Raw genomic sequence first — 25,560 nt, 5'->3', positions numbered from 1 at the left:
ATTCTACTAATTTAGTTGCCTTTATGTGTAGGCTGACGCCAAGTTCCTTGTGCATCTCATTTCTTTGGATTGTGCTTAGATACTGGCACTGTCAATGGCACATGTAAATAGGCATTATGGAAGTTTTACAAACTACTTTCATGTTGCTTCACTGCAGTGAATTATATATAATGCTTGGGCTGTACTGTAAATGTTCTTCCAAGGGTTCAGTATTGGGTGCAGGTTCTGTGCACGAAAGTGAAAATTTACATACACTCACACGGACATGAGACCTGCTACCTATTTTCATTCCAATAAAATAGTGCAAACACTGTTTCTTGTATCAGTTGAGGTATGCCTATTTGTCGTGCATGCAAATAGAAGAAATAAACGTCTGCATGCAATACAAATTGGTGAAACGCTGCTCGCTCAATGTCACGGCTTCTCTTTTATTACCAAACAAATAGAACAGATTATTTACACATTAGAACACATTGTGCATGAGAAAAAATTCGGCCGATCCCACGTACCCTAGGAGTCGCTGTTATCCGAAGCATGCGGCGGGAAGGCGACTGTGGCGTAATTTTTTTTTTACTGAGCGAAACATTACGAAATGATGCTAAACATTTGTATAAATTTTAAACGCACTCATATATGCTGAAGAGCCGCGTATGTGTTATATAAACCAGTTGTTTACAGTTGGGTAACGCTGCCAACGGCAACGTGGGCATTACCAACACCAGAAGCGGTAAGGTGATATGTAGTGCTTATACTTGTCCGTTATCGTGGAGCAAGCACACACGTTTCACGAACCCGTGTGCATGTGTGGAAGGGGTTCCTAACAGTTCTTGAACAAGGTCATCATCACCGTGATCAGTGAGCACTAGACGCTGCTCATGACTTGTTATCGGATCCGGTCGCGATCGCGGTGGCGAGGGGTCCATGTGTAGTGTAGTATGAGTTATAATACAGCTGTTACAAATCGTGGATGCCTCGGCCATATAGTCGACAAATTGTTTGTCTATAGATGCGGCGACATGTCGGAATCTGAAGTCACCCATCGCGTTGGTGAGGTTTAGCAAGGTGCGTGACCGGGCTAGTTGGTATTCCATATTGACGTGAACAGCGCGTGTAATACACGAGGACGAAGAAACGACGAGTCCTCGTCGTTTCTTCGTCCTCGTGTATTACACGCGCTGTTCACGTCAATAAGGTGAAGTATAGGCCGTTGAGGCTGGTAGGCCTCGGTAGGGCTACGTAGTCCAACATCAGTAGATGGCGCTTGTCGTATTCGTAGGCTACCTGTGCGTATTTGACCTACGTAGCCTAGTCTACAAAGCGGCTGTCAATCAATCTGTCATCATCCTCCGTCAGCATGAGGCCATCGCCCAGCCTCGTAAGAAATGAAGAGGACACTGCGTTGTTCTGGCGGACTAATTAGTGCACTTTAAGCTGCGATGATTTGAATATCATGCGTAACTTTCGTTAATGTATTCCTCTAGACTGCTTTAAAAGCGGATTCAACACTGGAATCACGGATGTTACTCTGATATGACGCCTGTATTGTAGGACTACATATGTAGTGTTTATTGCTTTCTTGTAAACTTAGATACCCAGCACCACAACCACAACTGACGTTGCACCGCCATTACGCCAGCATAGGCAGTTTTTCCAAACTAGTTTGTAGACCTGGCGTGGCTCTTTGGTAGAATACCTGATTGCCACGCAGAATGCTTGGGTTCGACTCCTGCTTGGATCCTGATTTTTATTCTTTCTATTCGTCGGGTCAACGCTGCCTATGTCGGTTTTTCTTAGCGCTCTCGCATTTAAATTACCAATGTCTGTTCTCGCCGTTTCTGGGTATATATAAACTGTCAATCACCTGAGGCGCATACCCGTACACCGCGGCCGCTGGTAAACGGGTATGTGCCACACGTGCCTGGAGGAAAGAGTTTGACGACGCACGCAACAGGATTTTCACGTTATTCATGTCATGACAACACAGTCATATTCGTCAAGTTCTCTTATCCTCCCATGCTAATTTTGGTCTACACCAAGTTAAGGAGGCGATCACGAGAGCACCCAGACGTAGGCGGCTGATAGATAGATAGATAGATAGATAGATAGATAGATAGATAGATAGATAGATAGATAGATAGATAGATAGATAGATAGATAGATAGATAGATAGATAGATAGATAGATAGATAGAAACGCTCAAAGTGCCAGAGGTTCGCTAAGAAATGTTAATAGGTGACAGGCAGTTAGGCAACAAGTCATCACTGTGTTCTAACGTTGGGTGGGTGATATTTCATCATTCGTAGCATAATTGAAGTTGCCTGTTGTATGGGTGATCTTCAACATAATGTGCGGGTGGAGGAGGGAGGGCACATATGACCGAGTTTTTCCAGTTTGGTACCTATTTGCTTTTGTCCTCGTGTTTCTGTGTTATGTATGCAAAATTCTGAATTGCGAACAAGCCAACCTGTCTGCTGCTGTATATAGTATACTAGCAGTTCAAACAAACCATTATTTTCTTAAGAACAGCTGTTGCATTGAGGAGGACTGTAATACATATTTATTTTTTTTAATTTGTACTGCGTCATCTGTACAAGGGGAGTGCCAAGCACACATGGACGTTCACAAGGGAGGGTGCAAGTGCATTAACGTTTTCATTTTGTGGGAGACATGTCACTGGTAAATTTGTGGACGTTGTGCTTGACCAACGTTACTATATTAGCTTGACATCGGGGCACGTTTTGGCATTCGCTTTAACGCGGTCGTGTGATGCTTAATAATAACGGTTAATTAGTAAGATAGTAGGTAGTCTCCGAGTATGAAAGCAACTAAATACAAAATATCAGTTATAGAGAACCACTGTATGCCACGCTAAAACGCGAATTGCAAATATGTGCTAATTGCTAATCGTTCAGCTGCTCAGAAGGCGTTGTGTCCCTTGCGTTCAGCTCGCAATAGTAGGCGCGCTTTAAATGCACCTAATGTAGGCGCGTTACAATATCCTTGTAACTGTGGTGTCTGTGTGTGTAATTTTATATGCTATAGGAGCGACAGCCGCAAACGCGCCGACGGTAGAAGAGAACAAAGGACATGGACACGCTTGCGCCGAGTGGCCGTTGACAGTGAGTCGCGGCCGAGTCATGGAATAATAAAGACGTGTTGCTTAGTGTCTCGTCCACGTCTCTGAGGGGTTCTGCTCGGCAGCTGGTACAGACCCCCACAATGCACACATAGGCGGTCTTAGAACAGCTCAGAACAAGCTGCTGCCACTGGACGCGTGCAGCTCGCGGCAGAAATTACTAAATTCGCCCCACAGCATACGGCCATGCAATGCACATACGTTCGGCCAACTGAAAATACCTTTGTCACGCTGCTATATATGAATTTCGGGCGAGCGAAGCATTGTCGTTAAAGGGAGAACAAATTAAGAGGTCACACATTTGTCATTTTTATAACGGCACGACACAACGAACCGAAGAATTCAGAGCCGAAGGTATTCACTTCGGCCTGCATGACGCCCCACAAAGTATGTAGCGGCCTTGCGTAAGCTTAAACAAAGGCCGATGGTTGTTCTTTGAAGACGACTGGAAGCAAAAGTACTCTCAATGAGTTGATAGTGGAATTCAAGTTGTATTCTTTCGACCTTACACTTGAATCCATCTTCGGGATATCTTTGACGTGAACTGCATTATCCAAAGGTTAAATGATCGTGTGCATTCTCTGTCAAAAGAATAATAGTGTTAAAACCATCATGGTTTACGAGGGGCCGCTCTCCGGCCTGTTAATTAAGAACTTGCTTGCAACTCGATCTCTGCACGCACTGAACAAGTCAGCACGAGATTCCTTGCGTTAGAACCCAACGCCACACAGAAGTTTTGTAAGATTTGAGGTCTGTTATGGCATTCAAAACTAATCAAAACATGCGACGCACAAGAGACTGCGATACCGAAAAGGCAGCGTGGCCAAATTTAGGTTACGCTCGAAGGTGCGCGGGCGCGCACCTTCGAGCGTAACCTAAATTCGTCCACGCTGCCTTGTTGGCCTCTACCTGAAGAGAGTTATCTCTTTTAAAAACTCGCAGCAAAGTTTTTCCTTATTTCAGTCTGTTTATTTATTCACAACAGCTATTGTACACACTGCCAGCGGGAACAAGCGCATCTGATCCGAACACCCCAGTTGATCTAGAAGAACTTGATGAAAACCACTGTTTGAATCAAGTCTGCTGAAAAACTTTGCTCGCGCTAGCTCACCCTCGATTTCTTCCCGGCATGGCAACTGAAAGTGTCCTCTTTTCACTGCCCTGTTAATTGCCCGCGGGTCCATGCAAACTATTGTCTCCATTTTTCTTCCTCACGACAACCAAGGGACTTACCTAGTCTGACGGCTCCTCCATTTTCTCACTGATGTTCGCAGCACTCATCCTCAGCACTTTCTGAGCGCGTAAGGCACACGCCGGGTTGGCTGTACTACGGGGACAGCGTCCTCTCGAAGCACCATTTTGTACTCACGCCCTTCCAATGCCGGTGAATAGCCTTGGGTATGTCTGCTTTAGGCTTGCGTATCCGTAGCTGTTGTCCACCGCGTTGACTCTGTTGACCAGACCAAATTCCTCACTAGCGTCGAGGCCGGAAATTGCTTGCTTCGTCTTTACTATGAAGAACTCAAGCAGAACATGCCGCTTGTCTAACTTCACGGCGAGGTGAACCTTTCCACAGTGTAGTATTTCACCCCCCCTCCGCCCCCCCCCCCCCCATAAAGACGCAAGACGCTCCTCGTGGGGTACGGCTGCTGCTTAGTACCGATCCTGTTGAACAGCGAACGCGGCAGCAAGTTAGCCTGCGCTCCGGTGTCCACCTTCAGCTGCACCTCCTTTCCTTCAGCGCTCGTTGTTACAACCCACCCGCGACTTTCGTGACCACGCTTGCTTTCCGTTGTCCTGATCTCCAGAACATCGAAGTCACCGTCGCTCTCCACTCCGTCTACCACGTCATCAACTGCTGCTCGTTTGCTTGTACAGCAGGCCGAGAAGTGATTAGGCTTCATGCAGTTGTTGCACACTTTGCCGCACGCCGGACACTTTCTTGGCGCGTGTGACAAGTTGTAGTACCGGCATTTTTTGTCCCTTTTCAAGTGGCGTTCTTGCAACAGGTTCAATCTTGTTTTCCTCAGCCCACGATTTATTTTGCGATTCAGCAAGTTCCTGAGCCTTGCAGTGTTCCACTGCTGTGATGAGGGTCAGGTCCTTCTGGCGAAGAAGGTTTTTCACGCGGAGAAGCGCTAGAAATGCCATACATGATTTGGTTCCCGAGCATGGAGTCTCGGAAATCACCGAAGTTTCACGTTCTTGCTTTTAGCTGCACGTCCCGAAAGAACTGTTCGAATGGCTCTCCGTGTGCCTGACGACGCGAGCGAAACACGTAGCGTTTCTAAGTCTCATTACACTTGGGAAAGCAGTAGGCTTCAAACGCTTTAACCAAGGCGTCGTAGCCTTTACCTTCCTCCGGCGTCAGGTTCAGGCTATTGAACACATCAATTGCTTCTTGACCGGCGACGTGCAAAAAGAATTGTAGCTTTCCGCTCCTTACTGCATGGTTTGATGGGATCCGTAGCTATCAGGTACAGCTCGATGCGTTGCTTGAATGTCTGCCAGGACGCCGCTGCGTTATCGCCCAATTGCAGTGGTTAGGGCGGGCGTAGTTCAGTCATGGTGGCGTCCCACTTCTGACACGATGTATCGAGCGTCTTGTAGGAAGCGTCTGCACACGGTGGTGGACACAAGAAGACTGGTTTATTGATAACAAAATGAACGCTTGCGTACAGCGTTGCCAGGCGTTGCTGTATTGGTTGCGCACAGTGTTGCCTTGTTCCCGTTGCAGCAGACTGACATTTGTTTCGTAAGTTTATCGATTGCCGTATCGGTGTAATACATAAAGTGCATTTTAGGGGCGAAGCTCCTTATAGCATCACCTGGTCGGTTGTTGCTCCACACGGCGTTCCCCCGCCGTCGCGTCTCCCGTATCATTCAATAGACGGTGCTGTCCCATAGAGATGCATGCAAACTGCAGTTGGGTAACCATATACTAGATGGCGCTGTCCCATAGAGATGTGTGCAATGTGTGTGCAAAAAAAGAAAAAAAAACGAAGAAAGAAGGAAAGAAAAGGAAAAAAGAAGAAAAAAAAGAAGAAAAAAGGTTCAGCTGATTATTCTGAGCTTTCCAGATTTCCGCAGCACGTTTAGCGTTCCTCTGTTCATTCTTCTTACGCTGAAGCGCTAATTGCCAGGCAACTACTTCGGGATCCGATGACATAAGCTTCTCGGCTCTTCTGCGCCGTTGAGCAGCATTTGCGCTCTCCTTCTCCATGGCGTTACCCACCTGCAAACGCCAGTCAGAGGCGCTATCAAGCGGCACCAGCGCACTGTCAGACGGCGACTACACAGCGAAGACGAATACACCATATCCCGCTAAAGGGGACCATGAGTAGTTGCGAAGCCGGAGCGCTTGCACGATCGCGTTCCGTTGGCGTTCGTTGGGCATGCTACCGAGCTCGCGTCGTGGAACGCGAAGAGCGACGCTACGCGCGTCGTATCTTCCATCTAGCCTGTCCGTTAATTCTCACAGGGCGAGCGGGGAACGCGGTCGACAGGCGGGCGAGAGGGGGCAGCGTAGGAGAGGAGAGAGAGGGGGAGGGGACGCGCATGCGCTCGAGCTCATCGCGGCGTTGCGCAGGAGAGAATTTCGGCATGTCTAGCCCGCGTTTCAGAGTAAGAGTGGAAGGGGGAGGGGAGAGGGGAAGTGGAGAGGGTAGTGGGAGAGGGGAGGGGAGAGGGAAAGTGGAGAGGGGAATGGGAGAGGTTGAGTGGAGAGGGGAAGGGGAGAAGGTGAGTGGAGAGGGGAAATGGGAGAGGGTAGATGACAGAGGGAATTGTGAGGGGGAGTGGAGAGGAGGTGTGTGGAGAGGGTACGCGCATGCGCAGTAAGGGTGGTCACGCCGCACACCACCACCGGATTGAGCTCCGCCTTAAGATACTTCACATCTAATAGCTGCGCGCTCCATGGCTACGACGTCACCCCTCTCGAATGCGCAGAGCAGCAGCGGCGAGTCGCGCGCGCATGCGCAGCACGGCTCATGATGACCCCCGCGAAACCTGCTTTGGCTAGGCAAGTGTAGCTAACGCTACAAAAGCAGCGGCACCCTGCACGCTAGAAGGCGTGCAGTAATCAAAGCGGCGTATCGCTTTGATTACTGCTGGGCGAAACCACTGAACATTCCATGGTGTAACCATGATTGCTTCAGGAGCTTCGCCCAAGCTCTTCATCATTCACCCGTGGATATGCTGTAATTTTTTAGCTGCAGCCGCTTCTGCGTAGGGCAAACGGTCCGCTAAGTTAATAAGAGATTAATGGAGCATAATATGTGGTCAACTGGAGCACCTTTACATTGTCTAGAGTGTGAACGTACACATAGGCGTGCGCACAGGGGGGGCAGTGGGGGCGGCCACCCCCCCTATTCACCTAAGAGGGGGGGGGGCGCAAAGTCAGCCCCACACATTGACCTAATAGAGGGGGGGCGCTGCGAATCGAGGAGGCGGCGCAATGTCAGCGCCATACACTGACATAATTGGGAGAGGGGGGCCGCTGCGATGAACCTTCGCCCGCCACCCCTGAAATTGAACCCTGTGCACGCCTATGGTAGATAGTAAGTGTGACTGAATCTTCCTTTTAAAAATCCTGTATGAGTCTATATCGTCAATCAGAGTAGTTACATTCGGGTGTCAGATCAAGGATAAACGAAAAAGATTTCTGCAATATTCTCTGCCTTACTATCACAAGACCCTCGCCAAGTAATGAGTAATTATTTGGCACATGAGGCACTTGAGTAATAATAAAAACAGAAACACCCTGCTGCATGCCTGGCATATCGGTAGTAGGGGTAGCGCATGCGACTCAAGTTGATTAACTTGCATAAAGAAGAAGTCAAATGCCTTTCTGGTTATATCTGGCGTAGACGCCCATATGGTGCCGGATTGACAGGTAGCGCTGCATATCTGCGCATGCGTAGATAATCCTTTGTGTCTAAGCGGCATGTGTAAGCGGCATGTATACCCATCGACCAACGTGGGACTTCTAGTGGGGATTTAATGAGAAATTGTTCGCACTCTTCAGAGAAATGGCTCCACTCACCTTGGCTTTGTTAAATCTCGCCCTGTCTTGGTGATGAGACAGTTATCTCCTCACGAGATGTCCCCGCAATCGCGCGGTGAAGCTATTTTTGCTTGTTAATAAAACGACAGTGTACTCTCTGCTCTTGAGGTGTGAACACGTCCCTTTCTTGCCTCCGCGAAACCGAGCTCCCGACAAATATCTTGAAGCCGTCGGCGTATAAATGGATATAAGGACTCCCAGTGACGGACGAAACGCCTTGAGTAATTCAAAAATGGTAGTAGTCCCAATACTGAGCCTTGAGGGATGAGTTGCTTTTTACAAAGGAAACGTCATGTATCAGTAGGAGCCTGCTAATAAAGCAATGCGCACATGAAATCTCCAAAGAATATGTATGCCCAGGCAAATTCATCTGTTAATTGCCTAGCCATACATCTCGTGTTACTTGACTATGTAGGCTGATGTATATATGTGTGTTTGTGCCTTTATTTTAGTTGCGAGTCAGCGCCTGTGTCGTGTCTTCCCTAATCCCCGTCCGTTTTTAGCGATGCTTTTCTTTCACAATAATGAAGCACCAACTAGCCCAAGTTTCTCTTCTAGTTCATCAATAAAGCTTCGAAATTTTATTACATGAAGTCGATAATCAGGTGCCATTTATACTGCTTCGGCAGCAGCTGCCTCTTTAGCCATTCGTAGTTGGCATTACCAGTAGTCTTAACTTTTATCAAGTATTGTCGTCACGCCATCGGACAAAGCGAAAACGGCCTCGCGCTCTTTGCAGGAAATAGCACTTGCCTGATGATGTTTCTGTGCCTTAACTTGGTGTTTTTTTTTTTCAAACATTGCACTTTAAGTTTGCGTGTACAAAAAAGCTCTTTAACGTCGTCAATGTCAGGAGCACACCTCATATGTGAAAAACAACTTCATGAGAAGGCTGCAGGAGAAACAGATGAATGAGCAAAAAGAGAAAAAAAAACAGATTATATCATTCAAGATCAATGTTTATTGATCTCCTGTGACAAAGAAGTATCACTTTGAAACAATAATGTTAATTATTTAGAGAAAGAAAATTGCTCCTTCTATTGTATTGGCTAAGATAATGGTGGCTTCCATATTTATTTACTTTTTGCTTCGACCTTGCCAGAAACCTGCGGAACGTTTTTTGCAACGTAGCAATGCAAACTAACTCTTCAGCTCTTGCGAAAACTTGAGTTCTGATATCCCTGCAGGCGATGTGAGCTCTAATATTTATCGCAGCTACTTTGCACGAGAAACGCTTGCGTGCTTGAAGGAAACGTAAGTTTGCTTAATCGGCATACAGGGATGCAATATACGATTCAGGTTCTTTGAACGTCCGGTTAGTGTGATATTTATGCCTTATTTCATCCCAGCTGTGATTGCCACAGATTCCTTTGTAGCATGTCTGTGAAAGAATAGAAATCACATATAGATTTACAATTTTTATAGTAAAAGCATAAGGAAGCTATCAACCACAGCATGAAAGCAGGAAGTAATGAATATGTAGGAGAGCACCACTATTGATTGGTCTTTCGAAACATGTCAAAAATGAAAATTTATTTGCTTTAGAGTTTGCAACCGTCCTGACATTGTGCTCTTAGTGCCACTTTGAATAACATATCATATCACAAAATATCCCAATCACTTTTGCTAATAGCCTAAATACTAAATTAGCTGTCAAATTGAAGAAAGCACATAAGTATCTTCTTTCCAGCAAAAGAATGACCTCTGTTTTTAAAGGCAGCGAGCAAAGGAAGAAGCAAAGTAATATGTGATGCAGAAAAAGTTATGCATGGCTCTCCTTTAGGTACATCTCTCTCCTACCATCAAATATCTTGGAAGGTTCTTTTACCCAATACCCCATAGTGAGGTGACCAGTAGGAAAGACTAATCCGTTCTATCGTCAGTTTTACGCAAGGTTCTCAGGGAAAGCACTAAAGACAGGGTGGAGTTGAGGGCTCCATGTTTATGAGTGGAAGGCGTTATTAACACCCGTGATAGGGCATATGCATACTCACAAGGAGGAGAACATTCTCCGGCATATCCGGCAAACTTTCTCATCGGGAATTCATTTCTCACTCATCTGGATACCAGCTTCTGCGGCACTTAAACTTGCCTCAGACTACTAGTAAATATGTCATCAGGAAGCTAGAATACCATCGTAGGTTACTCAGTTATCTTTCGGAAAGTTGGAAATGAAAGTATCTCCTGGAATTGCTATTTCTGCATCAGTACCCACAAAGATCTAACCGATGTATAAAACTATGTCACCTTACTCCAAATCGACAGAAAGGGTCGATGATACTGCCCACTGGCTCGAGTACTGCGAGCGTATCCTGGTCTTGATGGACTGGGGCATGCCTACTCCAGCAAATGCAAGACGACAAAGTTCTCAAGAAGCCTGCTTAGGCTCTGCACATCTTGGGGATGCCTGAGGCAGTTGGCGTAAGGCACAATGTAGAAAAAGTTGAAATTAAGCAAACATGGCCAACAAGGGGAGAGCACTCGGTTTTACAGTATGCCGAGAGTTCATTTTCTACAATGAAAAGTGAACAGATCAGCACCCAATGTTTGTGTCCATCTCCCTGCGAGATATTTAATCCAGGTTCAAGGCTAAGTCTCTCACGGAACACCCCTCGCTATCACTTTCCGTTTCTTTTTTGGATAAGCGATTTATATGCTTACATCAGTATACAGAAGGAGGTCCCAGATGACTATTGCTGAAAGGGGGCAGCTTGTCGGAAGATATCACGGAAACATGTCATAGCGGCGAGTGGCTCTGACTAAAACTGCAAGGTTTGCAGGTAAAGAAATACCCGATTAACTGAACGGGAGGACGACCGCCTCCCTAGCTCAATCGTTAGGGCATCGGAAGCGTTATTCGTAGATTGCACGTTCAGTACCTGCCGGCGGCAATTTGTCTTTTGTTCCACTTTCCATTCTTCACATTTATGTATCATGATCATTACAATACAGTTGAGTACAAATAACGTGCCCCATACCTTCGTTGACTTCCTTGTCTATTAGTTTTCAATACGATCATGTAAAAAAACGATGATTAAATACTCTTCTTTGTTTCATATAAACATCCTAGGCAGCTTACAGCATTCTTGTGGTAATCACCATGCGGAATGATATACAAAGTACATGCCGTAAAAATAGAAACTAAAAAGTAAAGGACATGTATTGAATATAACAGTAACTAGAACATTTAAAACAGAACAAAGCGAAAATTCTTGTAGAGAGAAGATTTTTCTGGTAAAAAAAAATAAAGGACCTTGAACTGCCCCTCGTGCTTCGTAAAAAACACACGCAGTGAACGTGTAGACTTGAACCATATGCTATGTGGTTGTGCATCGAGTCACACTTACGCGAAGAACAAGGAAAAGTGGGACAAAGTGCTGAAAAGTGCTTCACTAGAAGATCAACTTCAGGCTGTCCAGGAGGCCCGCGAGGCGGCGGAGAGCTTCGGGCTCTCTGTCCCAACGTGGGAGATGCCCTCTGCGCCTGGCACCTAGCCGAGTGTCCTTCAGGACCCCTTTTTGGGCAATAAAGTTTCACCACCACCACCATTGGAAAGCAGACGCTGATGTGAACAGCTCAGCCAAATGTTGCAGTCGTGCGCGGTAAGGAGATTTGATAAGTGGAGCGCGACATTTCCACTTTCTCTTGCACCCTCTTTTCATACACAGGGTCATGCACTCTCTTCGGAAGGCCGTCACACAAGAGATTTTTTGTCATACGCATGTTTAGTGCTATTGGTCGATAACGAAGAGCCATGATATAGGTGTACTCTAAAGAACCCCAGGTGGTCGAAATTGGTCAAAGTAGCCAGGAAGTAGTCAACTTGGTCCAGGGACAATATAACCAGCCAAAACTGGCCACGCGTGGTTGCAAACATTTGCGGCGCATTCATTTAAACAACTAAACGCAGAAGCCATTTGGCAAAATGTAAAGATGAGTACGGAATGAACCATGCAAATTCAGAATTCCTGAGATTCAGGAATAAATTGTTGAATTTAGCAAAGAATGCGTGCAGAATCACGTTGCCTACGATGTTCCAAATGTGGCACTCCTCATGCGTTTTGCGTGACTTTTTAAGCGTACCACATGTATCGGCCTTGTAGAGACAATGAAAATGTGTACTGCATGAGTGTGCTCAAAATCGGAGTTGCTGGGATTGAAGCATAAGTTGTAATGACTTTCGAAATCATTTTTTTCTTTGATGACGACGTCCGAGTCCTTTTTATTTCTCAGGTACAGTCGTAACCGTAAGACATCATAGAATACTTTCATCGGATATCAGCTTATAATGTCGATGTGTGGAGAGCGAACTGAATGCGGAGCGCTTTCGATTGTCATGTTTACTTCCAATTACGGTTTAAAAGCTTCTTGAGCAGTAGGTGGTCTGCAAAATGAGACCCCATGAAAAACTTTTTCCGAAGCCCCAGCCACGCATTCAAATGTCTTTCCTTTTCTGTAATGCTGGTGCCAAATTCAATTCTCTAAGGTGGAAACACGCCCCTGTGGCATACTTTTGATACCCCATGCGCGAACGCCAGCGCGTGCGACGTCGCCAGATATTGATAACTTGACTAAAATCTAGAGAACAAGAAAGTAGCGAAAAGGTAGCTACGCAGAAAAGGCATTTTTCTTGCCACCATAAGCCTAAAAAGGTAGCCAAATTGGCTCAACGTAGTCCAAGCTGCCAACCCTGTATTCGAAGTCGCACATTATGGCGCGTCCCATAATGATATCGTAGTTGTGGCAGTTCAAACCCCAACAATTAACATTTGAAACCAAAAGCGGTGTTTGGATCAGATGCGCTCCTTGCCATGGGCTGACGCCAAGTAAGAGGCGCCGTGCCCTGTAGTGTGCTAAAATTACAGAGTAGCGACACTAGCGTGCATCTGGATAACACCGAAAGAGTGTGCTTGCGTTCAACTCTTTCGTTACCACGCCTATTCAAATCGATAACCGGTGATCGATGCTTTCAATCGTCGATTTTGGTATGTTGAATTTTTTTCTCGTGCAGCTAGAACCTCCTGCTAGTTAGTCCAGCCACTGAACTTTCAAAATCAGTTTTAATTCGCCCGTTTTGTGAACATAGTGATTTTTGACAGACCATTGCTCGAACCAATGCGCCTGTGTTGTTGGGAAAATGCGCTTGGCTGACGAACCTGAGAGAAATGCGTGCCGCTTAGGGTTATGCTTCTGTAACCTTAAAGTTCTGTAATCAAAAGAACTTTTGCAAGTCAAATATCAAATTATGGCGTCAACTTCGCAATCTGACAGTGTTGAGCGGTAATAATAGCCTGAAATTTATGCTAGCTCTTCACTAGAGAGCTGTTGTTCGGAGTCGAGGAAGATTTATTTTACCAAAAGTTATTTCCGAAGGTCTGCCGCATGTATGACGTGTAGACGTAGACTTTTCAGCCAATTTCCAGCAACTTCGGTTTCGCTTCTTTTGTTATATAAGACACAAAGCCGCATCCCGTATCGCTAGTCGCTCCTATGGCGTCGTCGTCACGTGCGTACGGGTGCGCACCTGCGCCGCGATAAACGCGCGCCGCTCGAAACTATCTTGCAACCACACTTGAATTTATTCACGACGAGCTTTGAGTCCACAGATGACAGCACCTCAGCTTCAAGTTCTCATGGTGACGATACTTTGCGTCAACCTGGGGCATCAACAGCCGTTCAGGCCGTTGGTTTAGTTTACGGCCCGAAGTGGCCTCCTACGCCGCGCGTGCGTAGCTGCTGACCATTGTGCACAATCTTCGAGCTACTCTAGTTACGTGCGAGGTCCAAACGTCACTGGGGCGCGATGTGCTGGCGCCGGCTGCAAACCGTCTCCTCACGACACGAAGGCCGCCTGGGCAGATCTCGTCCCCGCTCTACAGCGCGGCGCGAGACGTTTTAGGACTGCGCGTGATTTTGTTCTATTTTTTCAATACTATCTGCAAAAATACGAATAAATATGCTTGGACGCATATTTTGAAACGCCAACCTATGCGGAGAGAGGTGGCTGATGGAAAGAGGTGACACCAGACGAACTGGTGAAGTGCGTTGCACATCTGTTTTATATAGGTGTTGTTCACATCGCGGGCATCCATCCGGTTATTCGTGTAAAAAACAAAAGAAATTATGCGAAAAGTATACGAGCACAGCCGTGTCTCACGAAAACCAGGATATGCTTCACCGCATTCGACGAGCAGCAAAAGCAGTACCTCGGTTCAAATTTTTTTGTATATTTTTATAGAAGCATTGTGTGTAACATTTATTATTCTTTATACTATTCCTGGATCATTTATCTTCAAAATGTATATTCTGAATTTTCTTTGTTGTGAGTGTTTTTACATATATAGCGTTTTTTATTGCTCTGTTTATTAGCTGGAAACAAAAAGTTACACACACTCGAATGTTTATACACTCCGCAATACGTTTGTTGCTTCATAACTTATATTTCTTGGAAAGATCATTTCATTATGCATAGTTTGGTGTGCTGCAATGCATGCTGGAGTACTTTTAAACTGGCAAAAACTTTCTTCCCGAAATATACAAAAAATAACCATTTTCTCGCGGTAACGAAAGAGGTAATGGCACGCGCGTGACGTAGCTTGTTTCCCACATGTCATCTCTCCCTGTATAGCTTCCAGAGCGCTCGTCGGGACGAAAGAAGGCGCCTAAAGCATGTCATAAATTCCTGTAACTCCGCTTGTTCTAGTCGTCAGGCACTAAACTCCTGTACTGACGTCAGTCGACGACTGGTCTTAAAGTGGTTCATAATTAAACGACTCGAATCGTTTCACTGGTGAAAATGAAGACAGTAAAGGTGAAGACCGCTTGCAAGTAGGAATCTTCAGTATAAAGTGTAACATAACTTCGTAATGCGAAGTTATGTTACTTTTCTGATTCCATCACAGTTGCAAATAAATCGTGTGAAGCCAAGCTCCAGCTATACAAGCACTTTGAAGATGCAGCAGTAAACTTATATAATCGACAGCAAATCTTGTTTTCGCCACCTGTCATTCCGTCCAGCCTGTCATGACAGCTAGTGTAGGCTTCGCGCGTTGTACCGTTAGAAAACATGGCAGCTGTGTCGTCTATTGGCACAGGGTAAGTTAGCAGCGCATAGAGGTGTCGTATAGCGACCTACACAGCCGTAAGACTTCTCAGAGCGACATTTCACGATGACGCGCGCCTTCCCTACTGAACTACGCTCTGGACGACTTCAAGGGAGCGCAGTGTAAACGACGTTGGACCAAACAGTTTTCCCGAATTTTTGGGGCGGAGATTTGGGACGGCGATGTGCAATTTATCATCTGACCTGGCAGAACGACCGTTAGTGTTGAGGGTCCGGCAGAGGTCGCGCACTCAGTTGCTCTTATAGTCACTTAAGTTGGTGCACCTTGCGTAAGTGGTATTCTTGCACTTCGGTGGATTTAATCCAGTAATGTGGCAGGGTGCGCTTCTTATTTGACGAGACCGCCTTCTACGAGGTTACCCCATACTCGAAGAGCGCAAGTGAAGCAGAGGCGTAGCGGAGCAATCCAAACGGACTTGGTACCACTTTGCGGCGGCTTTCGTAACAAAGGTTTGTCCTCAGAACAGCCAAGACAAAAGCGGGGCTCTGAAGAACTCTGGGCTCCGAGTGCCGTCATCTCAACACTGCAAGGCAGTGCTTGTGAGGAACCCTTGGAAGCCGATCGGACTTCTTCCCACTCTGCCGTCTCACCAGCCGTGTGAGCTTCCGCGGCCACCCACACGTTGCCCGTGATGTACCTCGAGGAGTTGCGGAGGGCTATGATCAGAGGCCGCGTCTCTAGCCGATCTGGATTACCCGGGCGCGCAACAAACCGCACCGTTCAGGCACCTCTGAAGCATGAATCTTCAGTATGAAGAGACAACCAGCCCAGCCAGCAGCTTTATTATCTATCTATCTATCTATCTATCTATCTATCTATCTATCTATCTATCTATCTATCTATCTATCTATCTATCTATCTATCTATCTATCTATCTATCTATCTATCTATCTATCTATTTCTACGATAAACGGCAGCACACACCGGGTTAAGACACATACACGAAACACGAAAAAGGACGACACTAGCGCTGAACTTCAACTGATCTTTATGGACGACCACATTTGCTTAAACAGCATCTTTTTGCGCATGCGTATAGAAAAACCTAGAGCATGTACCGAAGACAATCTCAAAAAAAACAAAAACCCAGAAGCCGCAATCAAATCAAAATGCAAGAGCGATATGATTCAAGATAGAAAAAACCAAAAAACCAACACCAATACAACAAACCAAATCACGCGTTAAAACCTAAAAACTTCCTATCTATTGAAGATAGAGCAACCGATGGGCAGCTAATGCAGTCTTTCGTCCTTTCAAAAAATTCTGCCGCTTCTAAAATTTCACGTGCAAATTTGCCTTTTTCCTTCAACACCACCCAACATCGATTCGCAGCCGCAGTCCCTGCTGTGTATGGCAAGGTGGCCGGCATCTTTCTTGGAGCAGTGATAATTGTGTTCTGTGAGCCTCGTATTGGGGCATCTAACCATTTGCCCAACGTACACCTTATTACAAGTCAGCGGTATCATATATACGACACACTTGGTGCAGGTGACGTAAGGGTTCCTGTGCTTTATCGAGCATGCTTCTCTATTTGCTCTGCGAATTGGATTTTTTGCAAAGGGCTGACAGCCGCACAGGCGCAGAGAACACCACATCGAAACCAACCTTTCGACCAAGTTTCCGTAGGATGTGTGGCACAGTGTGGACATAGGGAATTAGGAGAACCTTTTCTGCCGATATCTATCTATCTATCTATCTATCTATCTATCTATCTATCTATCTATCTATCTATCTATCTATCTATCTATCTATCTATCTATCTATCTATCTATCTATCTATCTATCTATCTACGCCTTCATGCTCTCGTGGTTCTTTATTTGAATTGGCATATATCTGATTATTTGTGGCATGTCGTAAAGGTATCACAAACATGCAGCCTAGTCATGCCCAGAATTGCATCACTAAATATCACAACATGAATGAAAAGATCTCACGGGGATCTGATATTGGGTGTTCCTTTACCAGCAATAGACCAGTTATGCATGACATGATATGCATGGCATGAGTGAACGGCAGATCCTGACTAGAATGGTATGATATGCACGTCATGGATGTCTTTCGTAAATTACAACATGCCGTCAGGTAGCCGTTTCATAATACATGGTCAGTGTACAAGACAAACATGACAGTCATATTGTGGCATAATCTTCAACACACGCACGTAGCGTGTCATAAAATTCCCCAACATGGCACTTTGCCGCTGCGATGTTTTTTTTAACTTTCATATACTGATATGGATGGCAAGAATGTATGAATAAATATATCCCATACAAACATATTTTCAAATGAAGTGCGTAGATCAAATATTGCTCTCATTATCGTTATTTTAACGAAGCTGAGGGTATAGATAAATTACAATCGCAGGTAATAAACAACGTACAAAGCGATTTTGTGCGCTCCCATATTGAAATGTGCGATATACCTATTGGATTTCAGCTATATTTGCTTCAGCATTCTTCGTTAGCTTTTCTCGGCTGAAATTTCCGCACTCCGAAGTTATGTGACTTCTATGATGACATCACAGTAGCAAACAAATCCTGTGAAGCCAAGCTGCAGCTGTACAAGCACTTTGAAGATGCAACAGTAAAGTTATACGTATAATCCACAATATACCTTGTTTTCGCCGCATGTCATTCCGTCCAGCCTGTCATAATACTCACAATATTCTTCATATTCTCCGTATTCGTAATTTTCATTAGTCGAGTCAGTGTCACTTGAATCTTCCTCGTCAGCTTCCTCATAATAGTTTTCACTCTCTGTCCCATTCCAGCAACATGTAATCTGGCATTCCAGCGTACCATTCTGTTCCAGAAAAATGAAGCACGCGCAATTTAACAGTTAAATAATATAGTGTATGTAGCAAAATATGAGCGGCAACAGGAATGCCTATTGTTGTTGTAGCAAGGAGTTATAAAGAGGGCTTTAGAATTTTTAAATATAGGGAGAATAGAAACCACACTGGTAGTATGTGTGCTACTATATCTCAGTCTTCAGTAGCGTGGCTTATTGAGCTCTTGATATACAAATATGGCGACTACCGAGGCGCTCACAACAAAGGAACGTGGGCATGCAGTGGCAATCTCGCGAGCGTACTTTCTGATGTGTGCTGTCTGTCTGCACGCGCGAGCGATGGTATTCTGAATCGCCTTGCTAAGAGGTCGCGTTGGAAGTGCTTACTGTCTTGAATTTGTACTTTTTAAGCGATGCTTTTAGTTGATGACCTGTGTAGCTGATGTCATTTCGAAAACCCTCCTCACTTACAAAAAAAATCATCCTCACCCAAAGCTATAAATAAAACATAATAATAATAAAAAATAAATTTTCTTTCCAGGGCAGGGTTTTGAACGCTGGACCCCGCGGTCCGAAAGCAAGTTCCTTGAGCACTAGATGACACGCCCATTTCTTTTTCTTTATTCACTATGCCACGCACCCTTAACTGAAGCGTATGAGTGCGTTCCGTCGACGATTAAAAAAAACAATGCGGAAGCAGTGCACTTGCTGTGGGCGCATCAGCAAAATATTTCGTAGAATAAAATGAAGAAAGAAAGAAACAAACAAACAAAAAACCAACACAGAAAGAAAGAAAGAAAGAAAGAAAGAAAGAAAGAAAGAAAGAAAGAAAGAAAGAAAGAAAGAAAGAAAGAAAGAAAGAAAGAAAGAAAGAAAGAACCATTACGTCAGGTACACCCCAATCTTTGCTTGCCGCCATTCCTCCGATTGGGGAAGCGCTCCTGACGTTTCATTGGTACTTTCCCCATAGCTTTATGTTTTATAGAAAAACTATTAAATATTAACACGTGAATGCTCACGACTTTTAGCGGCGTTCGACTCACATAAAAAGTACCATAATCATGACAGGCGGAGACCCCCACAGTTAAGAAAAACTGCCAAGAAAACGCAGAAAGGTGACCGCCAAAGCTAGAGCAACGGCCTATCTAGAACCCATTTTAAACTATATTGGGGCGGCTACGGCTGGTTCATTTGCAAGGCCATCAATCATCGCAATTTTTGCGCATTAGTGAAGTGCCAAATATGCAATTATTTTTCAATTTGAAGAGACGCGAGGTACCCACTATTCGCCAGTAAGACAGTGTGTGTACTTTTTTTAGACCTTTGTAATATGTCGGAAGCTTTAACCCACCCACTCGTTAAGCAATTCGCATTGTGTGCCACCTGGTGTTTTACTGTTCTACCGCACTATATTACATGTGTTAACTTCATACCTTGCCCGATATGACACTTGTGCAGGGTCTATTTCCAAAGGATTTTCAAGCACCGGCGTAGCTCTGTGGTAGAATACTCGACTGCCACGCAGTGTGCCTGGGTTCAAATCCCGATCGAACCCTGTTTTAGATGCGAAGCAGCTTTTGCGCTGGGCTGTGTCCGTAGTTCCATTGGCGACCGTCTCACCTAGCATAGCCATCTGAGCGCGCGCTCGCGCCAAGGAGAAGTCTCCTTCCTCTTGTTCTTCGACCACCTTGATGATGATACGTGCAGAGCACTTCAAGGGCCCGGGCTGCCGTATGCTGTCCTAGCTTGGCGTAACGCAGACAAAACCATGTGTGCTGGCACGCGCTAGCGCGTTCGGGCCTGTGTAAGGAGCTGGGTAAGACGCGGTGGCCTCTCCCCCTTACACTCTATCAGGAATCATGTGACCGCGTCGGGGAACGAGATCCAGCAGACGCGCGGTGAACCGACTCGTTGTATCCTAGTGAGAACGCGCTCGCACGTGCGAGCGCGTTCGGGCCTGTGTAAGGGGCTGAGTAAGACGCTGTGGCATCTCCTCCTTACACTATCTCAGCAATCACGTGATGGCGTCGGGGAACGAGATTCTGCAGGCGTGCGATGAACCCGCGTGACGTGTGTGGCATCGGAGACTACCATCATCATCACGAGCAAGCATCACGGCTCGCCGGCTGCGTGTTCGGCTCGTGACGCTCGCGCTACGAGTGAACTCGGGTGTGCTTTTGTTCCATGCTGATGTGGAATAAAGTGCCACAGATGTTTCGTTAATTGAGTGGCGTGCTTCATAACAGTGGCGACGAAGACAACGAGGACTTCAACGAGTCCTGGACCCGCAGAGCCATGAGCGTGGGACGGCCACCAGTGTTTGAGGGAACGTGGTCAACGTTCCGAGTTCGCCTCGAAGCATACTTCGAAGCGCAAGACATCACGGACGCGACGAAGCGACGAGCGGTGTTAGTGGCCTCGCTACCGGACAGCGCGATTCGAGTGATCCAGGGACGTTGCCATCCGAGGCAAATCAACGCACTCAACTACGACGACGCCGTAAAGCACCTCGAAGAGTACTACGCCCCGGAAGTCAACGAAATAGCGGCAAGTTATGCTTTCTTCACGCGATCACAGCAAGAAGGAGAGAGTGTACAGGAATTTATTGCAGAAATAAGGCGGCTAGCAGAAAAGTGCAATTTCGGATCGTCTCTCGAACGCATGCTGCGAGACCGAATCGTGTGTGGAGTCTTGGATGAAGATGTGAGACGACATCTGCTGACTTTGAGGAAGCTGACGCTTACGGAAGCAGAGGATTTCGTTATCTCAGCCCAGAACGCTGCCGCTAATGCTAGAACCATGCAATCTGCGGATCAGAGTACCATCCACTTCACGCGGCCGCAGAACCGGCCAAGAAAAGGGCAACCGAAGGCCGAACGCATGACATCTTGCCAGAGGTGTGGTAGTGAAGCTCACTCGAACGAGCAGTGCTATCACGTCCGTACGATATGCCGCCGGTGCGGTAAACGAGGGCATCTCGCACGAATGTGCCCAGGACAAACTCAGTGGAAGCCCCGTGGTGCTTACGCCCTGTCGGCAGCATCTGATGACAGCTCGGGAGATGAGAAGAAACTTTACACACTAGTGGCTCATAAAACGACTGATGGCCGCATGGTTAAGCCAATTTTCAAAAAAATCACTTGGGATGGTGTGCCTGTTAATATGTTGATCGATACGGGGTCCCCCGTGAGTGTTATCTCAATGAGCCTGTTCAAGCAGAATCAAAGCAGATGGCCGCCTCCAAGCAGCACCACTCTTAGACTGTCGTGTTTTTTGGGAGAGCTTCCAGTGGTTGGAGAACTGCACATGAAAGCAACCTGTGAGGGACACGACATACAGGGTACCCTGGTTATCGTCGATACTCCTGGACCAGCGCTGTGCGGAAGGGACACGATCAAGGCGTTTAACAACTGTGGAGTGGCCATGATGATTCCAAATTTCGTCGCAAACCTCAACACGCGCAAGGAAGACCGCACAAGCCAGCAACTTCAGACCTTGCTCAAGGAGTTCGAAGATGTGTTTTCGCCAGGTTTAGGACTATACAAAGGTCCACCTGTGAAGCTGATCTTGAAAGAAAACGCCACGCCCCGCTTTTGCAAAGCACGTACGGTGCCATATGCTTTGACGACCAAAGTGTCCGATGCTTTGGACCGATTAGTGGCAGACGGCGTTATATCACCGGTTATGGCAGCAGAATGGGCGACGCCGGTGGTTCCAGTAGTTAAAACTGATGGGTCCATTCGACTGTGTGGCGATTTTCGGCTGACAGTGAACGTGGCCACCGTGACTGAGCAGTACCCATTACCTCGTGTGGACGACATCTTCGCAAGACTGAATGGCGGTGAAGTATTTAGTACACTGGATTTGACTCAAGCGTACAACCAGCTGCCCCTGGATAACGAGTCCAAGAAGCTGACTGTCATAAACACTCACAAGGGCCTATTTTGCTTCAATAGGCTTCCTTTTGGAATTAGCTCAGCTCCGGCCATCTTCCAGAGGCATATGGATTCCCTGTTCAAGGATCTTCCGGGTGTACAAGCCTATCTGGATGACATCATAGTGGCCGAAAAGCGCAATGACACTTCATTGCTAAAGCAAGTCCTGCAGCGCTTACGTGACTATGGGCTCAGACTAAACATTAAGAAATGCAAATTCAGACAAGAAGAAGTCACCTTTCTTGGACATCGAGTCGATGCTAATGGGCTCAAACCGAAGGACGACAACATTGAAGCAGTTCTCCAAGCACCGGTCCCCAAGTCGGTGAGCGAACTGAAATCTTTCTTGGGCTTAATCAACTATTACGCCAAATTTTTGCCGAACCTTTCCACAGTACTGGCCCCATTATACAATCTGCTAACTAAGGGGGCTACGTGGAAATGGCAACAGGTACATGAGGAAGCGGTTCGAAAGGTTAAGCAGGCCATACAAGCGTCAAAGTTTTTGACACACTTTGACCCTAACAAACCTTTGAAGTTGGAATGCGATGCTTCACCTGTAGGAGTGGGGGCAGTACTTTCCCATCGCATCAATGGCACAGACTATCCGATAGGATTTCGCTCCAGAACTCTGTCCAAAGCAGAACGAAACTACTCCCAGCTAGAAAAGGAAGCGTTGGCCCTTGTATTCGGCGTGACTCGATTTAAGGACTACTTATATGGCAATCACTTTGTTTTGGTGACCGACCATAAACCCCTGACGGGTTTGTTTAACCCAGGAAAAGCCATTCCTCCCATGGCTGCGGCAAGGATTCAGAGGTGGGCACTTCTCTTGGACAATTACCATTACACATTGCAGTATCGCAGGGGAACAGAAAACTCGAATGCTGATGCCTTAAGTCGCCTGCCATTACCAAACAAACTACACGATACCAGCACAGAAGATCCGCCAGAGTATGTCCTGTACTCGGAATGCTTGGAGAAAAAGGCGATTAGTGTCAGAGACGTGGCACATTTTACAGAAACGGATCCTTTGCTGCAGCAAGTGAAGTTTTGGATCAAGAAAGGCTGGCCGAAATTTTTGTCTGAAGAGCAGATCCGCTTCCGGCCATACTTCAGTAAGAAGGCTGAACTCACGTACTACCAAGACTTAGTCTACTGGGGACACCGCATCGTGCTTCCCACCGCTCTAAACCGACGTATCTTGGACTTGCTCCATGAAACGCACCCAGGCATGGCGACCATGAAGAACATTGCAAGATCCCTGTTTTGGTTTCCGGGGCTAGACGGTGAGATCGAGCGATTGGTGCGGGAGTGTCCTGCTTGCGTACAGGCTGCAGCGATGCCTCCAGCGCAAACACCTGTACCATGGCCCACGACGGGAGAGAAATGGAGCCGGCTGCACGCTGACTATGCTGGTCCTATTGAAGGACACATGATACTGGTAGTCGTGGATTCCGAAACGAAGTGGATAGAAGCAGTCCCAACGAAATCTGCAACAGCAGAAGTGACAGTGGAGGCACTCAGGGCGATGTTTGCAAGGTTCGGTCTACCTCGTACTCTTGTGACGGATAACGGACCTCAGTTCACGGGCTTCCACTTCCGCAATTTCCTGGCTCAGAACCAAGTAAAACACTTGACTACAGCGCCCTATCATCCACAATCAAATGGTTTAGCGGAGCGGGCCGTAAGAACGTTGAAGGAAGGCTTGAAGAAAAACTATGAAATTCCGCTGCAAACTCGAATATCTAGACTTCTGTTCCGTTATCGCCGTACGCCAGTGAAGGAGGGCAAGTCACCAGCGGAGCTCTTGCTGGGATATCAAATAAGAACAAAACTCGACTGCATTATGCCGACCACCGAGGCCGTGAAAGCAAAGCCGTGCAATGAACGTGAACAGCGATGGCAGGCTGGACAGCGTGTTTGGACTCGAACTTTTCAGCCACGCAAAAAGTGGATACCAGGTATCGTGCGTGACCAGCAGGGAAAGCGCATGGTCACAGTGGACACGACTCAGGGAACGGAACGGCGGCATTTTGACCAAGTGCGACGGCGGGACGTTACGGTCGACGAATCGTGCGACACCGACACGCTATCGCCCCGTCAAGAGCTTTCGGGCGAAAGCGCAAGCGATTCGCTGACTCCGGCAACTCAACCTTTGCGGCGCTCAACGCGACAGCGCCGTCCTCCAGATCGTTTGAACTTTTAAGAAGGGAAGAAGCTGTGGCATCGGAGACTACCATCATCATCACGAGCAAGCATCACGGCTCGCCGGCTGCGTGTTCGGCTCGTGACGCTCGCGCTACGAGTGAACTCGGGTGTGCTTTTGTTCCATGCTGATGTGGAATAAAGTGCCACAGATGTTTCGTTAATTGAGTGGCGTGCTTCATAACAACGTGCTCCAACAAGAGTTCGCGACGAGTAAAAGCAACAGCAACTACAGTAAATTCATGGTGCTCCATTTGCAAGCACGCGTTAACATCGGGCAAGGTGGCCGTGATGAACGGAACTTTATGTCGCCCATGCACTGCGTCGCATCCCCACATGATTCTCTTTAGTGGGAGATGGTGTAATTTTTTAAAAATTAATTGTGCGCGATAGCTGTCACGCACAAGGGCTGCGGTCGTGGCAGCGGCAGCGGCGGCAAACTACGCCACCATAAATGACTGTTGATCTCATAACAGCTTTAGCTGTAAGAAAAAAGGAGAGTGGCCCCACAGAGCTCAAACAGCAGCTCATGAAGTCGACGTATGGGTGGAACTCGCTGCGTTCCTAATAATAATTGGTTAATGATAGAATAATATTATGTGAACTCAAGGTGGATGACACGCGCTCCGCACTCTGGAAGTATGACGTAGAGGAGGAGAGGTTGAAGGCAGGTAAACACGCGGAAGACGATGACCGATGTTTGTTGAGGACTGTCTTATTTATGCTCTAGGGTAGCTGTATCAGCTTTTCAAGGAGCATTCTGGAGCAGAACTTCCTGGTCTGCTTGAAGAACACCGCCTTAATTTAATTGGTGGAAGCGTTGACGTTCTCTTCATCCGAAAACTTCGCAGCTGGACGCTACCGTCAGCTTCCACCATAACTGATCCTCGAGCTTCGCAAGGTGGTGCCGTACCAATGACAGTCGTCGGTGCTGGCGTTTCTTAGCTGTTTTAGTGTCACTGATGGCCTGGACGCAGAGGATTGTATGTTCGAGTGGGAAAGAGAGTGCTCTCGTAACAAAAGTAATGACCGCACCAAGCTTACCAACGTACACTTATACATCACTGATGTAGCCAGGCTCTGGTTTAAACACCACGAACAACCCGTCACATGGATCTAGTTGTTACCGTGCTCGACTTCTGACCCGATGGTCGCGAGTTGGAATCCCTGCCGCGGCGGCCGCATTTCGATGGAGGCGAAACTCTAGTGGCACGTGCACTTACATTTAGCTACACGTCAGAGAACACCAGGTGGTCCAAATTTCCGGAGCCTTCCACGATGGCGTCCCGCGTAATCATATG

General features: G+C 46.8%; 1 protein-coding gene across 2 annotated transcripts in view; it reads right to left on the bottom strand.

The window, feature by feature from the left end:
* The window catches only part of LOC119402030 (venom metalloproteinase antarease-like TtrivMP_A), a 223,783-nt gene that overhangs the window by 153,014 nt on the left and 45,209 nt on the right, over nucleotides 1–25,560 (bottom strand). Inside the window, exons 13-14 of one of the 2 annotated variants that reach the window (XM_037669095.2) lie at nucleotides 17,940–18,128; nucleotides 9,146–9,582 (exon numbers count right to left, since the gene is read on the bottom strand). In XM_037669095.2, coding sequence (XP_037525023.1) covers nucleotides 9,466–9,582; nucleotides 17,940–18,128 — 306 coding nt within the window. In that variant the 3' untranslated portion in view covers nucleotides 9,146–9,465. Of the gene's footprint in view, nucleotides 1–9,145; nucleotides 9,583–17,939; nucleotides 18,129–25,560 lie in introns of those variants that run through there. The other variant, XM_049418474.1, reaches the window with a different exon arrangement.

This window comes from Rhipicephalus sanguineus, chromosome 8, assembly GCF_013339695.2.
Source record: "Rhipicephalus sanguineus isolate Rsan-2018 chromosome 8, BIME_Rsan_1.4, whole genome shotgun sequence".
NCBI lineage: Eukaryota > Metazoa > Arthropoda > Arachnida > Ixodida > Ixodidae > Rhipicephalus > Rhipicephalus sanguineus.
The sequence above is the reverse complement of the archived record's forward strand: the minus strand, read 5'-3'. Positions and strand labels throughout refer to the sequence as shown.